The following is a 21,713-nucleotide window of genomic DNA, read 5'->3' as shown; positions in this document are numbered from 1 at the left end:
GGTAACCTTCTCCAAAATCTCCACAATCCTTCCTGTAGTCTTGCAACTAGAACTGTACACAAATGTGCAGAAGAGGTTTAGCAGAACATGGCCAGGATTGGGGAGTATTAGATATTAGAAGAGGTAGTTAACTGAAATTTTATACATTGCAACACTATTTTCTGACTTTAGTACACACTGACTATATGGATATGTATGTATGTATGTATGAACTATGAGGAAATCAAGAGGGAAGTGTGTAGTTGTATGATCTTTTAATGCAGCCATCAACTGAACAGTAATTGTATTGTATTGTATTGTATTGTATTCAAATTTATTGTCATTGTCTCAGTTAGAGACAACGAAATGAATTTCCCTTACAGGCAGTATCATAAAAATAAAAATAAAAATAAATAAATAAATAAATAATAATAAATAATAAAACATATTAAAAATAAAATAGAATTTAAAAAAAAGCACAAACAGTGAAAGTCCACGACACAACATAACACAGTGGCACCAAGGTGAGGAAGGCAACATAGTCCAGCCAGCCTCCACTCCGTTCTTCCCAGATGTTCACTCGTGGTCTAGGCCTTCCTAGCACCCGCAGTCACGCCCCGGGTGGCCCGATGTTCAGGCCCTCACGCCGGTGCCACCATTAGTACTTATCACATGAAGATGTTAGTAATTGAAAGGCAGTCATATACAAAAGAGCTGAAAGATTACACCAAACCGTCCCCTGTGAAGATAACATCTGTAAACCAGATTTGGATGAGAGAACACAAAACCAAGCCTGTCTATCTCAAAAATATCCAGGGTCCAAAAATAGTGCCAGTCCTGACTGAAATAGTATTGTGCCATGATGGACTCTGCAAAATGGGGTCTGCAATGTTAAATTTAATTTAGATGCGATTGCTAGTTTAATGTCAGCCTGAGGGTGGAGAATGCAATAACTAATTATGAGATTCCATGAACAATTCTGTGCAACCTTTGCAGAATCAGAGCTCAATTTGTAGTTGCATAGAGATCCAGTAGGGGGTGGGAAAGTGTATCATCTTAGTTGAGATAATAATGCAGAATACAATAATAAATTTGGACTGAAGGAAGTCATGTACGACAGCAATGTGTATTAATACCCTTGATTTAGCTGGTTTAAATCTATCTGTAAAAATAGTCCTTATATTTGCTCAAGATTTTTGACATGACCCTTTGCATCTGCCTCTGAGATCCCCATTAAAGTCTTTCCGCTCTGAATCGTCATTGTGTAATGTCAATAAAACTTCCGCTATCCCATTAAAGTCTTTCCACTCTGAATATTCATTGTCCAATTTGTCTAAATAAACAATTTTGCAGAAAACAGTTATGGCCAAGTTTCATAAAAGAACACTCTTGAAATGAATGACTAATTAGTCTATTTTTGAGGTTTGTTGTGGGATAAACAACATCCAGAAGCTTGACAATGTTCCTACTTTGCTTTAAACAAAAGAGCCATTTCATCCTTCAAATCCATCTATCTAATCAAATGCACAAAAAACACGTAGCAAGCCCTAACATCTGCCAAGCCAAATGATGCGCTCATGTCCTGAAGTGTGGTTTAGATACATAGAAAATAGGTGCAGGAGTAGGCCATTCGGCCCTTCGAGCCTGCACCGCCATTCAATATGATCATGGCTGATCATCCAACTCAGTATCCTGTACCTGCCTTCTCTCCATACCCCCTGATCCCTTTAGCCACAAGAGCCACATCTAACTCCCTCTTAAATATAGCCAATGAACTGGCCTCAACTACCTTCTGTTGGCAGAGAATTCTAGAGATTCACCACTCTCTGTTTAGTTTTAGTTTAGTTTAAGTTTTATTTGTATAGGGACAGTGCATATTAATAAACATTTACATGTAATACGCAAGATTGTAGCCAGTAGCTAATTTCCATCTTTAGTCCCTCTGGTAAACAAGGTAAGCACATCACAACACAATCAATCAATAAGAAAAGAGACAAAACAAAAGACAAAAACAAAATAAAACAAACAATATGGTTTAGCCTGCAGTCATAACATAGAATAAATAACAAACACTCAACACAGTTTAAAGTCCCAAAGTCACTGTCCCTTCCCTCCTTGCTCTCCCCCTGCGCTGAGGCAATCCAAGCCTCCGACGCCGCGACCCCACCGGGTGATGGCAGGTAAGTCCCGCGGCTGAATCCGAGCTCCGCAAACGGGCCGGTTCAAACTCCGCGGCCCGGGGCGGTCGAAGCTGCCGAAGCTGCCGTCCTCCAGTCCAGCGGACGCAGCTGTAGTTGCGGGAGCTCCGGAAAACAGAACTCGAGCTCCCGATGATGTCGTCCACTGGCCCGCGGCCGAGCCTCTGTGTGTAGGATAGTGTCATTGTATCAAGTATAAAAGCATTGAAGAAAGTTCATATAATTTGTGAAGTGACCCTAACAGATTCCATTTAAAAACGTTGACTTGATGGATCAAGTGGCCTCCTTCACTGTACTGTTTATGAACATGTGAATAGGACAATATTCTCCGACCTCCATCCTTCTTGTTCACAAGTGGGTTCAGGTTACAAACATTTTCTAGACAATAGACATTAGACAATAGGTGCAGGAGTAGGCCATTCAGCCCCTCAAGCCAGCACGGCCATTCAGTGTGATCATGGCTGATCATCCCTAATCAGTACCCCGTTCCTGCCTTCTCCCCATATCCCCTGACTCCTCCATCTTTAAGAGCCCTATCTAGCTCTCTCTTGAAAGTATCCAGAGAACCGGCCTCCACCGCCCTCTGAAGCAGAGAATTCCACAGACTCACCACTCTCTGTGAGAAAAAGTGTTTCCTCGTCTCCGTTCTGAATGGCTTACCCGTTATTCTTTATGAAATACACCAAGAGCATTTGTTATTTTTGTGTGCTTAGGACAATTGCACATCATGATAGTCACAAAGTGATCATGTTATGGACTGGTGTCCATAGGCCTTGGCCCATGAGTTCAAATTCCATAATAGTAGCTGGGGAATATCAAGTCAACTAATTAAACCTAACTAGTCCAGAAACAATCTCCTCAGTAAGCTTGCTGGCTCAAAGTGGGGGGCAGCAGCCCCCACACTGCGCATTTCAGCACTAGCCCTTGCATTTTCTTCAGCCAAATATTGTGCCCCTGTTTGGTCCAGGTCATCCCACACACACCATGTGGACACCCAATTGAACTCAACAATGAGGATCATCACAGGAACAATCCGCTCAACACCACTCCCCTGGCTCCCTGTCCTATCCAACATAGCCCCTCCACACATCCGGCGAGTAGTCCTCACTCAAAGGATGCTCCAAAAGACCAAAAACTCCCCTCACCTGCCAATTCACATGGACATCTTCAACCCACCCACTGCTCGACTTCCATCTAGACGACCAATTTGGAAGAACCCACCACCAGCTGATTTCACCATCCAATCAGCTTGGAAAAAGGAATGGGAGTCCAAGGACGTCCCAAATAAACATCTGGTGTCAGACCCCACCCTACCGGTCCCTGGCACCAATCTCCCAAGGAAGCAGTGGACGACGCTGAATAGATTCAGGACTGGACATGGCCCCTGCTTGGCCAGCCTTCACAAATGGGGCAGCAGTCCAACCCCATGGTGTGCTTGTGGAGAGCAGCAAACAATGCAACACATCATTGAAGCATGCCCTCAACAAAGACTCAAAGGAGGACTTGTCACCCTTTATACAGCAGATCAAGAGGCAACTGCTTGGCTAAAGGACTTTGCATTCGCTAAATAAATAAATAAATTAAACCTAACTGAAATAAAAAGTGAGCATCAGTGATGGTGACTACAGCAGTTGTCAGGTTATTGAACCAGCCCATTTGGTTCATAGAGACAAAGCACGGAAACAGGCCCTTCGGCCCAACACATCCATGCCAACCAAGATGCCTTATCTAAGTTAGTCCCATTTGCCAGGATTTGGTCCATATCTCTCTAAGTGTTTCCTATCCATGTACCTGTCCAAGTATTACTGAAGGTCCTTTAGAAAAGTAAACCAAGTCATTACCTGACTACATCACTCGCAATGTAGTGGTCTGGAATCACATATAGATTTGGTCCAGTATAAACAGGACAAAACTTCCCTTTAAAACGGCCTGGGCAAAACACTGGGTTCAGGGCAATGAGTGTTTGGGGATAAATGCCAGTGATGCCCTTGTCACTTGAGCCATTCTGTTATTATCTATTTAACTGATCTCATGCCAGCTTCCCCTTTCTTTTACCTAAATTTAAAGATATATTTCAACACATTCTTTCCAAAAGGGAATGAATCTGGCAAAGCTTTTGACTTCCCTGGTCTATCTACGCTATTGTTCTGACTCTCGTCAGCTGAACCAGGACTTTGCAACCTGCTAAGCATCCTTGAAGCAATGAGGTAAATAATGAATTACCATGAGTGTCCAGTGTAGGTTCTTCTGAAATGTTCAACAGCAGGAGCAATGGGAAGAGAAAGCTAACTCACGGCAACAAAATCTACGATGGGGTCCACACAAAATGTAAACATTGAAATGTTAAACAAGGGAGTATGAAGAGGCCTTTTGACCCTTCGAGCCTGCTCTATTATTTAATATCATCATGGCTCATCATCCAAATTTAGTATAAAGCACAAAGGTTCCCTTCGTGACAGGAAACGTCACCTGTCCTTCTCCATCACAATTGCTGACCTGCTGAGTTCCCTCCACACTTTGTTTTTGATCCAAATTTAGTATCTTGTTCCAGCTTACTCCCCATATCCCTTGATCCCTCTATCCCTTGGAACGATATCCAACTCCTTCTTTAAACGTATGTGGTGATTTGGCTTCAACTACTTTCTGTGACAGAGAATTGCACAAGTTCACCACTTTCTGGGAGAAGACTGTTCTCCTCATCTCTGTCTACCCATTATCCTTAGACAATGACCCAAGATCCTGGCCTCACTTCCTCAGGAAAATCCTTCCTGCCTCTAATCTGCCCAGTCCTGTTAGCATTTTGTGGGTTGCTATGTGATCCCCTCCCAAACGTTTAAACTCTCACGGGTATAAGCCTTACTCTATTGAAAATAAAAAGGAGATACAACAAACTGCAAATGATGGAATCTTGAGCAGAACACAACGTTCTGGAGGAACTAATGTCACCTTTTCTCCAGAGATGCTGCCTGACCCGCCGTGTTACTCCAGCATTTTGTGTCTATCTTCAGTGTAATACAATACAATACAATAATACAATACAATTTTATTTGTCATTTGAACCTCATTGAGGTTCAAATGAAATGTTGTTTCTGCAGTCATACACACAAGAAAAAGACCCAAGGCACAACACAATTTACACAGATATCCATCACAGCGCATCTCCTCCTCGCTGTGATGGAAAGCAAAAAAACGTATCTTTCCCCTGCACTCCCCATTCCCCTCCCGATGTCAGAGTCAAAGTCCCCGGCGGGCGATAGTAATTGTCCCGCGGCCATTTACGCCGCACCGGGTAATGCAAGGCCGGGTCTTGGTGTTGGAGCCCCCGGCGGGCGCTAGCAAAGTCCCGCGGCCATTGTCCCACCAGCATCTGCAGTTCCTTCTTACACATTTCCTCAACATTATGCCCATTGATCTGTCCATTCCCTCCATTCCCTCCATCTCCTAGCCCGCTGAGTTCCTCCAGTATTTTCAGATAAGCCTTTTCAAACTGATTGCTGTCCTTATCTTTAAATTACTAAGGGAACAGCTTGAACTGATGACAAAACTGTCAAAACTAAATTCAAAGTGATGTGATTGCATGTCTAAAGATATAACAGGATATCAATATGTACCATACAAGATTGTCGTTTTGAGGGAAAATCTGTGCAATTCAATTCTGACAATCATCAGCTGGAACAAAGTCCAGGACTTCCCAACCTAACAAGCATCCACGAAACAATGAGATACAGATACATAATGAATTATCTGAACTGTCCACTGTAGGTTCCGCGCTGTTGTACAGCAATTTCCCCCAAATCATACACCTTTCAATTCCTTCACAAGGTTCCGTCACAGACTACCCTGTCTTCCTACAGTCACCCGCCCTGTCGCTCACTGACCTCTCAGCAGCAATTTCACACAGCCTGGCTTGTTGTAATAGACAGCTTCGTGCAGAGGGATCCAGCCTTCCCGATTTGGCACGGAAAGTTTCTTCCCCGACTGCATCATTTTTTTCAAGGCTTCTTCATCGCCGTTACTTACCGCAGCGACGACAGGATCGGGCTCCCTAGAATATAAACCGATCAGATCAAGAGTCAAGAGAGTGTGGTTTATTGTCATGTGTCTCGAAATGAAATTCTTTCTTGCAGCAGCACAACAGATATGTAAACGTATATAAACTCGGTAGACCCCATCATAAACAACAAACTAAGGGAAGTTCAATATATAAAAACACGAACAAACTAAGACAAAAATAATACCCCGGCCGAGTCCCTAAAGCAATCAAGACAGTTTGTAGTCCGGAGTTTAGTTGGAGTTCGCAGTGTTGAATAACCTGATGGTCATTCGACAGCTGTAAGTGTGCAAACTTCAAACAATGTGAAGGAAGGAACGGCAGATGCTGGGTTATACCGAAGATCAACACAAAACGCTGGAGTAACTCAGCCGGTCAGGCAGCATCTCTGGAGAGAAGAACAGGCGTTTCGGGTCCAGGCCATTCTCCAGACTGCAGTGTGAAAACCCTTCTGCAGTCTGAAGATAGGTCTCGACCTGAAACGTCACCTACTCCTTTTCTCCAGAGACGTTGTCTGACCCGCTGAGTTACTCCGGCGTTTTGTGTCAAACTTCAAAACAAATGTTAGTTTGTTCAAACTTAACCAGCAGCTACATAACTACGTGAGAAAAGTCGCCATATTACACAGACTAGCCCCCCTGCAGCAATGGGTAAGTTTCACTGCAGCCCGGGTAGTCTCTTGTGTTAAACTGTAGAAACACCTCGCGGTGACTTCTGCTTGGTTCACGGGCACCCTCTTCCCCATTACCCTCCTCCCCCCGCTCTCCCGGGAAGGTTGTTACCTGCAGTGAGATTGAGTGAAACTCCACAAATAAAACCGAGGGAAATTCAAACAATTGCTGACAAATAACGCCACACTTCCCCCTCTCCTACTGTCGCTTTGTGCTGTAATGCCAGGATGTTAGTCTCACCCTCCACCCACCCACTGGGCCAGTGAGCTGTGAAGCATCATCCTTCTGCTCCACGGTTTCCCGGTGTTCCTCGTTTAATGGGAAGGACGGGATATAGGTCAATTTTATGAGGTTGAGGGATAATTGTATTGGGTCTCAAGCCAAAGTGATCGTGCTGTAAGTAAAGCTGATGCCGACCACAATACGACTTGTATTAACAGAGGCAAATGCATTCTCATCTACGTTCACAGCGCTTAAACACCAGCTGTTCTATGTCTCCCCCCCCCCCCCCCTCCCCTCCCCTCCCCCTCGACCCCCCCCCCCCCCCCCGTTCTTTTTTGAAAAACAAAAAGGTGGTGGGGAGAGCTGTTTATTTTTGTCTCTGATCCCCACCCCAGCTGGGAACAAAGACACACTTACGCTGCCGGCTTGGAGACTGGGAAGAGCCTGCCGTCGTATCTTCTGAAGTGGCTTGTTCTCGGAGGGTTCGCTGTGGGAGCAGCACTGGCCAGAGATGCCCTGAGAGGGGGTCGGGGGTGAAAGAGCGAGAAGTACTGGGAATAAGAGAAGTCCGTCATGTTTGAATCCCCCGGCAGTGTTTTTGCCCGGCGCCCGGGCTGCACTCTGCGCTCGCACGTGTTTATTTTTGGCTTGGAAACGCCGGGAGACTGTTTGACCATATAAGACAATGGATTGTAAGCTGTGTCAAATGGATGGTGGACAATCATTGCGGTGCCGAACAACGTCTGGGGCAGGAGCAAGCAACCGGCAAATGATCCCTGTCACTTCCAAGCGGATTTGATTGATGGCAGCATCCTGAAGCTGTTTGCAACCCACCTAATCATTACTGATACGGATCCGTGGACCATAAACCAACAAGTCAAAGAGAGACTAACCATGGCAAGTTGGTAAGTGGCAAATGGATACAGGTGAGTGGGTTTGATTGGAAGATGAGTGGAACAGGTAAGAGGGCGTTAGAAGATGCCTGATATTATCTCATGGACCCACCAACAGCAACACGTGGGGCAGATTAGAATATGTAGGAAGGAACTGCAGATGCTGCCTTACACAAAAGAACACAGTGGGGGCAGCGGTAGAGTTGCTGCCTTACAACCGCCAAAGACCCGGGTTCAATCCTGACTAGGGGTAAAGGCTGTACGAGTTTGTACGTTCTCCCTGTGACCGCGTGGGTTTTCTCCGGTTTCCCTCCACCTCCAAAATTCCCCCACATTCATGGTTTCTGTAAATTGTCTCTAGTGTGTAGAATAGAACTGATGTTCTGGTGATCGCTGGTCGGATCAGACTCGGTGCGTCTCTAAAAATGAAGATACAAAGTGCTGGAGTAACTCAGAGGGTCAGGCAGCATCTCCGGAGAACATGGATAGGGGACGTGTCGGATTTGGACCCCTCCATTTGTGGAAAGAATGTTGGATGATAAAATAGACCCTACTACGTACGTTTTAGAGAAAGGTCCCGACCCGCAACCCGTCACCTATCCATGTTCTCCAGAGATGCTGCCTGGCCCGCTGGGTTACTTCAGCACTTGTGTCCTTAGCATCCCTGGAGAACATGGATAGGCGACATTGCTGGGGGTCGGGACCTTTCTTCAGAGATTGGGTTGAACCTGGTGAGTGTTATTAACAATGCTCGCCGGCTCTTTATGTTCTGCCTACTGAGTATGACTTTACTGAGGTTGGTTGCCTACTTGCCTTGAAATAAGGCGCTTGTACTGAGAATACATCTCTCCCATACACGGAGCGGTCTGGTCAATCACATGCCCTTTGGTTCTCGCTGTCATTCCCTTCTGAGTTGCTCTCTGGGGGTTTAGCTGGAGGCGGGATAGCGTTGAATGAATTGGTGTCTGTCCTGTGTGTGTGTGTGTGTGCGTGTGTGCGTGTGTGCGTGTGCGTGCGTGTGTGTGCGTGTGCGTGTGTGTGCGTGTGTGCGCGCGTGTGTGTGCGCGCGCGTGTGTGTGTGTGTGTGAGTGCGTGCGTGTGTGTGCGCGCGTGTGTGCGTGTGTGTGTGTGTGAGTGTGTGTGAGTGTGTGCGCGCGTGTGTGTGTGTGTGTGTGTGTGCGTGGTAGACCATTGACCCCGTCAGTGCAACACACTTGCACCCACCTGTTCTTGGGACATGGCTGGGCTGCAGATCCCTGTGCTGCTGGCCGGTTCACCTGAGCCTGGGCTCGGCCTCTGGGGTGAGCTTGCACCGTGGAGCTGGGGGGCTGGCCGGAGGAAGAAGGCGCCACCGCCAGGCTCTGCTCGATCGCCATCTGAATGAGCTCATCCTCGCTCAGGCCACTGTACAGACTGTACTCCTCCTGGCCGAATGTCCGCCCCGAGTCGCGGCTGGCAGTGACTCGTATCGCCATCCTCCCGCGGCGCCAGGGGCTGCGGGTGAAGAAATAACCAGGCTTTGAAAAACACAACACCGCCTGCCAACGTTTTTGTGGTGTTTTTTCATAAGTGATAGGAGCAGAGTTCCGTTGCATTCCTTGCCATTTATGAGCAGTTCTGTTTAAACAGAAAATCTGGGAGGTTCTAGAGGAATTAACGCGATCTAATTTGTCTGATGCGCGCATGTGATTACTTTTGGGTCGCAATTGGGCGAATTTGTACCGTTTGCAGAGCTGAGCTGAGCTGAGACATTTGCCAGGCGCGCTCGGTTAGATAATGTAACCACGTTATGATATTTTGCCCCGATTGCTTAAAAAAACGTGACATCTGACTCCACGGAGACCGTGCGAATAGGCAGTCAAAAATTAATGAGAAGAGAAAGGGGATGGAACGAGTCCCATTGTAATCTCGCATTTAGAGCTATGTCATAGAGACAGCGGCGCAGCGGTAGAGTTGCTGCCTGCAGCGCCAGATACCCTGGTTCGATCCTGACTACGGGTGCTGCCTGCACAGACTTTTTGTGTTGGCCCCGTGACCGCGTGGGTTTTCTCCGGGTGCTCCGGTTTCCTCCCACACTCCAAAGACGTAGGTTAATTGGCTTCTGTAACTTGTCCCCAGTAGGATAGAACTAATGTACGAGTGTTCAAAAAGGAACTGCAGATGCTGGAAAATCTAAGGTACACAAAAATGCTTGAGAAACTCAGCGGGTGCAGCAGCATCTATGGAGCGAAGGAAATAGGCAACGTTTCGGGCCGACACCCTTCTTCGGACTAATGTACGAGTGATCGTTAGTTGGCGCGGACTTGGTGGGCCGAAGGGCCTGTTTCTACCTGTATCTCTAAAATTAACCGAAGTAGGGGATGCAGTTTAAAGTGTCTCCCTCCATGCTTGCTGATTATTTTTGCAAATTACCGCAATTACTAAAAGTAAACGTGGTACTTGTTTCTGTTTGACTTGTTCACAAAACCTCGTTGCAGGTTTTTCCCCCAAATTCATCCTGCAATAGTTGCAGTTTTAAGTTTTAAAAATACTGCAGCCAGTTTTAACATAACAAGACCGTACAAGTGTGATAAGGACCAGAAATTTTTTTTCGGTGATGTTTGCTGAGAAATTAAACAAACATGTTTATGAAGGTGGTCTTAGTTAGAACGATATGTTGTGATCTTTAATGGCAGAATAACATCTGGTGCAAAATATGACATTACTAATGGCACAGCAGTCCCTTGTGCTAATGCTTCTGACATGCCTTGAAAGGTGCAGCAAATAGGAATTTAATTGTCCCGGTTCATACCCGGGGCATATGACAATTAAACCCAATTGATTTTAATCTAAAGTAAGTCTCTGTAGTAAGCCTGAACCCACAGCCTTCTGAAATAAGAACAGAAAATGCTGGTAACACGCAGCATGTCAGGCACTATCTGAGTCAGTCTGATGGTAAACAAGTTAACATCTCAGATTACCTGTCATGGAACCAGCATATTGATGTCATCATGAAGACCGCATGCCAGCACCTCCACTGACTTAGAAATTTAAAGAGACTCAGCATGTCACCAGATACTCCACAATCTTCTACAGATGCACTGAAGAAAGTACCCTGACTGGTTGCAGTCTGAAGAAGGGTTTCGGCCCGAAACGTCGCCTATTTCCTTCGCTCCATAGATACTGCTGCACCCGCTGAGTTTCTCCAGCATTTTTGTGTACCTTCTGACTGGTTGCATCATGGCTTGGCATAGAAATTCCAATGCACAGGAATGCAAGTGGCTGCAGAGAGACTCAACCCAGTCCATTACAGGCAGAACTCCCCCTCCCAATCATAAAGCATCCACATGAGGCTCTGCCTCAAGAACTGCATCTATCATCAATAATAGTCACCATGTTCTCTTCTCACCACTACCATTGAGCAGGAGGTACACACTACCAGGTTCAGAAACCCCACATCAGGAGCAGCTACAACTCTTGAACCAACCTGCACAACCCTGATCTTACCTTAGCAGAGGAACACTACAGGCCACCTCTTTGACTACCATGAATTTGTTTTCTATTTGTGTTTTGCACTAACGTTTTGTTTTTTTTGCAGTCTTTTCCTTGTTATTGTCTTGTAGAATATATGTGTAAATTATGACTCAGTCCCAACTGAGCTGTCTATGTGCCTGTGACGTTGCTGCAAGGAGGCTTTTCATTGTACCTGTAGTTGGTTGTGCATAAACCAGTTTCGGCTTGATTGTATGAGTTTTGGGCTCGAATCTTCCTGGGTCACAAACACCCTCTCCTCCAGGTCTGCAGACTGGCCAGTTTGCCGACCAATGCCGGGGATTAAACACTCTGAAGTAGGATCTCAACCTGAAATATCACCTATTCCTTTTCTCCAGAGATGCTGTCTGACCCGCTGAGTTACTCCAGTTTTTCGTATCTGTCTTCGGTTTAAACCAGCATCTGCAGTCCCTCCCTGCTCACAACTCCTCCAGAATCACACATACTATCCGGACATAGAAAAATAACATATCAGGATCTGTAATCACTGGAGCTGATGTTAATTGTTATACTGCTTGCCAAACATTAGTTTATTTATTTTGGTTTATTGTCACATGTACAGAGGTACAGTGAAAAGCTTTTGTTGCGTGCTATCCAGTCAGCAGAAAGACAATACGTGATTACAATCGAGCCATTTACAGTGTATTGATACATGATAAAGGAATAAGAGGGCAAGGAGAGATTTGCTCGAACAGTACACTGGGAAGATTGAAGCCATTGTCTTTGGCCCTGTCACAAGTTCCCATCTATAGCTACAAATGCTATCTCTCACCTTAGTTGAGGGTGAATTAAACTGCAAACTAGACATCATATTTGACCCCAAGATTAGCTTTACGCCACACACATATGATTAGTGTCTATTTTGATTTTAGGTATAAAAACCCGACTTCAGCCTGAAGTAGGGTCCCGATCCGAAACATCAAATATCCTTTTTCTCCAGACATACTGCCTGACCAGTCACTCTAGCACTTTGTGCCCATCTTGGTATAAACCAACATCTGCAGTCCTTTTGTTTCTACATTTCATCTGTCCTTCAGTTCATCTGCTGATGAAACCCTCCAACAGACCTTTTGTTATCTCCAGGGTGGGCTATTCTCAGTCTTCTATATTCTACCCTCTCTGAATTGAAAGTCATCCAAAACTCTGGAGTGCATGATGTTCTAATATTGAACCTGTGCTTGCTGAACTACACGGTCACCATTTAAACAATGCACCAGTTTTTAGATCATTGTCCACATCAAGAGTCTTCAAGATGCTGCTTGAACTGTTGAATTCCTGCAGCAGTTATCTTCATTTTACTTACAATTATCCTGAAATATGCTGGAACCCAAGGTCTTGCATGTCCCTTTCACTGTATTATCCTTAACTCTACAGTGCGATGAGGGACCTGTATTCTTATGGTCCTGGCCCCTTAAATATCTCCAACTTTAATAATTCCACTGCTCACAAGCATGCCTCCACTTGTGGTAAATTTCTAAGCTTTGGAAATTTACCACTAACGCATCTGCCTCTTGATTTTTTCTTCCTTCGTTCAAAACCTGATTCGTGAACTAAGTTGCAGCCGTGTCCTTTACTATATCCTTAAGCAGTTTGTATTGTGATTGTGGTCTTATTGGTTTGATAACATCATCACAAACCACTGCATTAATGCAAGCGCTCGTTGGTGATGAGAACCTTCATAGTAAATTATACATGCTTTTATTTTGCAATAAGGGAGAGGAGATGTAGAGAATATCAGAGGACAATCGATTGTCACAATGATTGTCATGCACAGGGGGAACTTCTTTACCTAGAGAGTGGTAGCTGTGTGGAATGAGCTTCCAGTGGAAGTGGTGAAGGCAGGTTCATTTTTATAATTTAAAAATAAATTGGATAGGTATATGGACAGGAAAGGAATGGAGGGTTATGGTCTGAGTGCAGGTAGATGGGACTAGGTGAGAGTAAGTGTTCGGCACGGACTAGAAGGGCCGAGATGGCCTGTTTCCGTGCTGTAATTGTTATATGGTTATATATGATTTCACCCAGAGTGCGACCGGTGGATGGAATGAATTGCCTGCGGGAGATGATGCCTGCTTTTGTGTTATATGATTCTGTGACACCATGCCTTTCCTGCTATGTCTATTGCCATTGCCAATACAACACCCATTCCTTCCTACATTTTGTGTCCAACCCTAGCATTTCAATTGTTACAACGTAACCCAGGAAATTTGCAACCTATCATATTGCTAAATACATGATTTTAAAGATATTTCAATGTGCATTACCCCCTTTCTCTCTACACATCACAAAATAAGCAGCATGCAGACATTTGAAACCAGATTTGAAGGTTCTGATGAAGCAGGAAATTGAGAAGTGACGAGTTGCATTATAATAAACAAGCAGCTCAACTATAACAACAAGTTGCTTTGTTTCTTCTTATTGGTTTATAATGATGACCTCAGCATGATCTTTCACTTCACTGTGTGGCAATTGGCCATGGTTGACTGTTGAGTATTTTGTAACTATAAAAAACCATTGGCAATACGAGGATATTCAATGCAGTTGAGATATCATATCTCAGTGACTTCATCAATCATATGCTTAGGGTGAAACGAGTTCAGTGTATTTTTATATGTTTATCTCTTTGTAACAGTACATGAATTCATTGGTTGCCGCTGGATGTCAGGGTAAATTATTTTGTCTGTATGTGGAAGAATTGCACATTTAAATAGCTGTCTCCATCCTCAGGATGACTCAAAGCATTTTACTTCAATAAATTAGTTTCTAAATGCACTTAATTTTGTTAAAATATACTATGGCTAGTAATGTCGTCAAAAGGTACCATAATCAGCAGTGAATTAAATTACCAGATAATGTGTACATGTTGAAGAATGGAGACATCCAGTCATGATCCCCAACACTTCAGACAGTTACATGAGATTGCTTACACCCATCTGGACAAAGCCGCAATTTAACACATCATGCACACGTGAACACCCCCGACAATGCTGCCATACCCCATAAAACTGTCAGACGATGTTATTTACTCGGGATCAGGAAGAACACTTGAGATCATAACTATCCAACTGGTGAAAATGGCAACACTGAGACAAGATAAAAGAAAGTGGTACCAACAGTTGGAACTTATTAAATCAGATTTTAATACTAAAATAAAGCTGGTTTGCTTCAAGCATAGTCAAAAGTGGAAGTTTTTTTAAGATAATGTACTTGCAGGTGAATGGGGTTAATGGTTTTGATAATGACTGCAAAAGTTTCAGTTTTCTTAATTTTGATTTGACAGCGAAACTAGGAGGGAGAAGAAAGCCTAACCAGCACTAGTGTTTTGTGTACTCCCACATCATTAACTACACTGTGAAAGCATGTTTGGCTATATCAAGCTTCCTGGAGCAGCATCACCCACCATCCTCTGATGTTCTGTGTGTTTTTGACTTCAATGCCAATGCATCTGACTTCACATTCTGCTGCGGGACTCAGTGCTGGGTCCATTTGCAGTTCTTGATCGTGTTGAGACAAGGGACTAGATACATCTTGTATCTGATCTGCCAACCTCACCCCCCCCCCCCCCCCCCCCCCCTGCAAAGGCTAATACACAAGCTGTAATCTCACTGGCCTAAATAGTTATGACAGCTTGCAATATAAAGTTAACTTGAGGTTGTTTTTTGTGTAATTTTCCTTTCTTTACTTTGTATTTCTATATCTAAATACAGTATTTAATGTAATTTAATTGTCACTGATGTTAAAAAATAGTGAAAGTACACAAGGCCATGGTGGAGACACAAGGAACTGCAAATGCTGGAATATTGAGTAAAACACAAAGCGCTAGATTGCCTCAGCTTCTCTGGAAGACATGGTCAGATGGGATTTTGGGTCGGGATTCTTCTTCAGGGTGAAGACGGCCCCTTCGATCCGAAATCTTGCCTGTCCATATCCTCTAGAGATGTTGAGGTTGTTTGTGCCTGACCCATATCCCTCCGAACCTTTCCTATCCACGTACCTGTCCAAGGTGTTTTAAATGTCGTAGTTGTACCTGCCTCTGCCATTTCCTCCAGCAGCTTGTTTAATTTCCGCACCACCCTCTGTGTGACAAGGTTGTCCCTTAGATCCAATTTATCAGTCATCCCTTTACCTCTAGTCTTCCCCAATGAACTTTTCAAAGTTCCCGTCTAATATCATCAAAATTGGCCTTGCCCCAATTTAGAACTTGGCCATAATTATTATAAACAAATAGAATTAAGGTCACTGGTCCCAAAGTGCTCCCCCACCAACACTTCAGTCACCTGCCCTGCCGTATTTCCCAAGAGGAGGTTGAGTTTTACTCTTTCTCTAGTAGGGTAATCTACATGTTGATTGAGAAAATTTCCTGAAATACTTAATAAATTCCACCCTTCCCAAGCCCTGCCGTATTTCCCAAGAGGAGGTTGAGTTTTACTCTTTCTCTAGTAGGGTAATCTACATGTTGATTGAGAAAATTTCCTGAAATACTTAATAAATTCCACCCTTTCCAAGCCGCAGCAATGCTGCAGTCCGTGTCAATATTAAAAAAAAAAAAATCCCCCTCGATACAATCCTATTCTTGCAGCTTTTCGTGAGCTCCCTACATGTTTCTTCCTCCAATTCCCGCTGTCTATTGGGGGCCCATCAACGTGATCATCCCTTTTTATTTCCTAGTTCCACCCATAAAGTCTCACTGGCCGATCACCATGAATGTCCACTTTAAGTTGATTTCTTCCTAATCAAAAGTCCTCTTGACTTACCTCCACCTCTAATTGCTCAAATCAACGTGTCTAAATTCTGCAAGCTCGTCCTTGGTGACCACGGCCAAGGGAATGGTTATCCTGCCTTTAGAAATTTCGCTTGAAAACAATTCTTGAGTTCCATATTAGCACACGAGTTTTCCGATTTTTATTCAAGTGAGGAACAAAAGAACAAAGGAAAGACTATTATACAGAATCAGGCGAAAGAAGGGTTTCGGCCCGAAACGTTGCCTATTTCCTTCGCTCCTTAGATGCTGCCTAACCCGCTGAGATCCTCCAGCATTTTTGTCCACCTACTATTTTACAGAACCTCATTTTACAAAAATGGACGGACACCTCCAGATTCAGGGACAGTTTCTTTTCAGCTGTTATCAGGCAACTGAACCATCCTATCAACAACTGGAAGGCGGTCCTGAGCTGCTATCTAGCTCATCGGAGACCTTCCGAGTATCTTTGTTCAAGAAGGAACTGCAGATGCTGGAAGATCGAAGGTAGACAAAAATGCTGGAGAAACTCAGCGGGTGCAGCAGCATCTATGGAGCGAAGGAAATAGGTGACGTTTCGGGCCGAAACCCTTCTTCAGACTGAATTTCACGTTCTGAAGAAGGGTTTCCGGCCGAAACGTCACATATTTCCTTCGCTCCATAGATGCTGCTGCACCCGCTGAGTTTCTCCAGCATTTTTGTGTACCTTCCGACTATCTTTAATCGGACTTTGCTGGATTTTATCTTGCACTAAACATGACTCTCTTTATCATGTATCTGTACACTGTGGACGGCTCGATTGTAATCGTGTATAGGCTATCCGCTGACTGGTTAGCACGCAACAAAAAGCTTTTCACTGTACCTCGGTAAAATAAGAGAAAGTTCTTATAGTGATTCTTAATAGGAAGGTCTGATTTCAATTACTGCAATTTTTTTACTTTCAGAGTGAGCTGTACTTAAAAGGTACAATTTATCAGTCAAATTGGAACAGCCACCCTACTAACATGGGACGTCCCTTATGTGGCTTTGTGAAGGGTTGAGGCTCACACTACGACTCTCTGGTACTTATTAGCGGCAGGGATGGGGCAGGAGTCCTGGAAGATTACCTCGTAAATAAGTGGAGGATAGACATACCTCAAGGAAATACAGTACGACAAAAATACCACGTGGCTCTTCCTTGAACCAGAAGCTTCATTTCTGTCAGCACTTCATCTCTTGCCTCGGGTTTCAAGATGTAACCGTGCTTGTGCCACGTGATGGGGACGCTTGTAAACAAGGTCGATGAAGCGAAAAAGAAGTCTGTCCCAGCAGGGAGATTTTACATGAAATAGTTCAATGACCGTTCGCGCCGCCGGATGAAGGCAGATGGCAACGCGGGTTCCCATGAAACTCAAACAAATTGCTTCAGATGTATATTATTGCTGGAATATTCCCTCTGGGCTATCCTGTGACCAACTTGGCTTTCCAGCGTGATTATGAAAACAGAAGCTGATGGAAACCTACAGCTGTGAAGCTCCGGCTCTGACCCCTCTGTACAAGTCCATGTAAACAGAGCCAGCCTGTTCACATGGGTTTGCCCCACACAGTTTGCCTCTTACAGTGGACCAGACAAACTCGCCCTGTGATAGCGGTGAATCGCACTCGAGTTAGACCGGTCAGAAATGATAGCCGGTGCTAAAATGAGGGAATGTTGCTGTATCTCGAAATGCTGCTTACTTCTCTGTATGTACATAATATCTAAATTGTCATCTTTGCCGTCTCGCCTGATTTTCTTTTTGTTATTAGCATTACAATTTAGTTTCACCCATTACAAGTACGCGGTGGGCGCAATGCAACGCAATGTTTGCAGGGATCCTCACCCCAGCCCGAATCCTGACCTTACCGGCTGTCAGTGTCACGGCGCTTCTCACCACCAACAAAGCCCGCCTTTGACCTTCAATGCCGGAGCCTTTTTCTGGAGCTCGCTTGGGTGGTGGGTCCTGCCTTGTCCGCTTGTCCCCTCTCTCTGCCCTCCGTGTGAGGTTAGAGGGCGGTAAAAAAAAAAAAAGCTGCTCTATTTCGGGACAAGTGCGTGTCCAATCGTAAAAAGCGACATAAGTAGGCGCTTCAGCCAGCTGGAGTGGAGTGGAGTGGGATGTATATTCTGGCCGCGTTTAGCTAATTAGACCCCTCCCGTCCGGGAATCTCATGCAGTGGATTCGATCTGGCTACTTGCACTCTTTTCGAACAAGGGTGAAAAATTTGCAATTCTCCAGACCTCCAGAAGCTACTATCCACCTCTTTGATGACCTTCGGACTATCCTTGATCGGATTTTGCTGCCTTTACCTTGCACTAAACACAACAAGTTATTCCATCATGTATCTATTTACATGTATCATGTAGATGAATCAATTGTAATCATGTAGACAAAAATGCTGGAGAAATCATTGTAATCATGTATTGTCTTTCTGCTGACTGGTTAGCAGGCAACCGGCTTTTCACCGCACCCCGGTACACGAGACCAAAGATCCTATAGCGGAGCTATAAGATCTTTGCACGAGACAATAAACTAAATTGAACTGAACTGAGTCATCGCCAGATGAAGGAACATTGGAAGGCTGTGGTCAGTGTCTCTACCCTCACTTCTTGAAGTAGCCTTTGATATGGTGATCTTACTGAAGCATTATGTTTCTGAGGGTAAATGTTGAGATGTTTCCATTACTTCCTCAGAAGACGCGGAAATTCAGCATTTCTGCAAAGGAACTCACAACTTTCTACAGACACACAAGAGGGAGTTAAATTTAGCTCTGCCACTGTCCCACTTAGGAGACCTAAACAGCAACCTCTGGTGACCTTGCCCGCCACCCAAAAAAAAAAATCAAGGTCGAGGTGACCCGCAACCTCCTCCCACCTCCCACACATATGGTGAAAACCTTCCTCGACTATGAAGAAAACCGGCTTCAACTAGACCTGCGACAAAAAAATTATCTATGTTTAAAACGGCAACCTATTTTTAGTCGAGGCCGGTTTTAATCACAATGAAAAAATAGCAGCAACCTAGATGAAGCCTCGACCATGCGGAAACCACTTTCGACCATTAGGGAGAGTGACCAAAACCTCCTGTCACCTCATGGAAACCTTGGGTGGCGGGCAAGGTCACCAGAGGTTGCTGTTTATGTCTCCGAAGTGGGACAGGGGCTTAGGCTAGAGCAATCAAGGGATATGGGGAAATGGGATACTGATTTTAGATGATCATATTGAATGACAGTGCTGGCTCGAAGGGCCGAATGGGACCTATTTTTCTATGTTTCTTTTCTATGTTTCTATATGGAATAATCATAGCTTTAGCTTAGTTTAGTTTATTGTCCCGTGTACCAAGGTAGAGTGAACACTTTTTTGTTGCATGCAATCCAGTCAGCGGAAAGACTACGTGGTTACAATCGAGCCCATCCACAGTTTACAGATACATGATAAAGGGAATAACGTTCAGTGCAAGATAAAGTTTGACCCTCGAACTATCTGAGGGTCTCCAGTGAGGTAGATAGTAGCGCAGAACCGCTCTCTAGTTGGGGTTAGGTTGGCCCAGTTACCTGATAACAGCTGGGAAGAAACTGTCCTTGAATCGGGAAGTCTGCATTTTCACACTTCTGTACCTCTTGCCTGATGTGAGAGAGGAGAAAAGGGTGTGAACATGGTGAGACTCATCCTTGATTATGCTGGTGGTCTTGCTTAGGCAGCGTGAAGTGTCGATGACGTCAATGGAAGGGAGGTTGGTTTGTGTGATGATCTGGGCTGCATCCACCATTCTCTTCAATTTCTCATGGTCTTGAAGCTGTTCCCAAATGCAAACCATGTCGTGATGCATCCTGCTAAATGGTATAGCAACGTGTCTGCCCAAGACCATGTGAATTTGCACAAAGTTGTGGATGAAACCGTGGGCGGCAGGACTCACGTCGCAGCGGCTTCTGCAGTCCGTCTGTCTTTTTATTATTTTTTGTCTCGTTTGAATGTAGTTTTTATTATTTTTTGTTGTGTATGTGTGTGGGTATGTGTGTGGGGGGCGGGGGGTGGGGGGAACTTTTAAAATCTATCCCCTGCATGGAGAACCCGACCTTTTCTCTGTCGGGTCTCCGTTGTCGTTGGGGCCGAGCACCGTGGAGTGGCCTCCAGCAGGAACGACCTGGGGCTCCAGTCGCGGAGCCTACGGACCTACTCACCATCATGGAGCTGGCCGAGTCCGGAGCGGGAGGAGCGGTGGTGGCGCGCTGCTGCGACCTGACCCCGGAGTTCGGAGGCTCCAACCGCAGGTCTGGTGGACAGTAACACCGGGAGCCCGCGGGTCCCTGCTGGGAGACCGCTTTTCGGGGCTTCCGCAACGGCGACTTCACCCGCCCGCGTTGCGGGGTTGAAAAGTACCTGGAGCGGGGCCTTACATCGCCCGGCGCGGCTTGGAATGGCTGTGGGACTTTGCTAGCGCCCGCTGGGGGCTCCAACAACAAGACCCGGAGCGCGGCCTTGCATCACCCGGCGTGGCTTAAATGGCCGCGGGACAATTACCATCGCCCGCCGGGGGCTTTGACTCTGACATCGGGAGGAGAATGGGGAGTGCAGGGGAGAGATAAGTCTTTGCCTTCCATCACAGCGAGGTGGAGATTCACTGTGATGGATGTTTGTGTAAATTGTGTTGTGTCTTGGTTCTTTTTTGTGTGTATGACTGCAGAAACAACATTTCGTTTGAACCTCAATGGGGTTCAAATGACAAATAAAGTGTATTGTATTGTATGAACCCCAGTCCATCAGGCCAACCACCTTCCTCCATTTCAATTCCATCTACATTTCATGCTGCCTCAGGACAGTAGCCAACATAATCAAGTATAATTCACCAATCTTCTCTTCTCCCTCTCCCTTCAGGCAAGAGAGACAAAAGCTTCTATGCATGTATTGTGGGAGAACTGGGAAAGGGGAGGGGATGGAGAGGGAAAGCAAGGAAGTTAGAGAAATAGCCCTTGCTTTCCCTCTCTATCCCGTCCACCTTCTCAGTTCTCCCACCAGTCTTACTGTCTCCGACTACATTCCATCTTTGTCCCGCCCACTCCCCTGACATCAGTCTGAAGATGGGTCTCGACCCAAAACGTTACCATAAAGCTTTATCTGCAAAGGAGTTTAGAGGGAATCTCATTGAAACATATAAGATTGTTAAGGGTTTGGACACGCTAGAGGCAGGAAACATGTTCCCGATGTTGGGGGAGTCCAGAACCAGGGGCCACAGTTTAAGAATAAGGGGTAAGCCATTTAGAACGGAGACGAGAAACACTTTTTCTCACAGATGTGGCAAAGTATTCAATGAAGCCTAGTGCAGTGCAGGGTTCTCAGCTACATGTAGTCAGAACAAGCCTCAACACAAGAAATTGTTTGACAGCTTGTTAAGCCATGTTTAGAGTTTGAAGTTG

General features: G+C 45.1%; 1 protein-coding gene across 1 annotated transcript in view; it reads right to left on the bottom strand.

Moving 5' to 3' along the window:
• Positions 1-18,290, bottom strand: part of asb2 (ankyrin repeat and SOCS box containing 2) — a 56,506-nt gene extending 38,216 nt beyond the window's left edge. The window contains exons 1-4 of the mRNA XM_033027728.1: positions 18,166-18,290; positions 9,239-9,508; positions 7,539-7,637; positions 6,056-6,222 (exon numbers count right to left, since the gene is read on the bottom strand). Coding sequence (XP_032883619.1) covers positions 6,056-6,222; positions 7,539-7,637; positions 9,239-9,489 — 517 coding nt within the window. The 5' untranslated portion in view covers positions 9,490-9,508; positions 18,166-18,290. The remainder of the gene's footprint in view (positions 1-6,055; positions 6,223-7,538; positions 7,638-9,238; positions 9,509-18,165) is intronic.
• Between the last annotated feature and the right edge of the window lie 3,423 nt (positions 18,291-21,713).

The sequence above is a fragment of the Amblyraja radiata genome, chromosome 9 (assembly GCF_010909765.2).
Source record: "Amblyraja radiata isolate CabotCenter1 chromosome 9, sAmbRad1.1.pri, whole genome shotgun sequence".
NCBI classification, from domain to species: domain Eukaryota; kingdom Metazoa; phylum Chordata; class Chondrichthyes; order Rajiformes; family Rajidae; genus Amblyraja; species Amblyraja radiata.
This window is presented reverse-complemented; position numbering and strand designations above follow the sequence as displayed.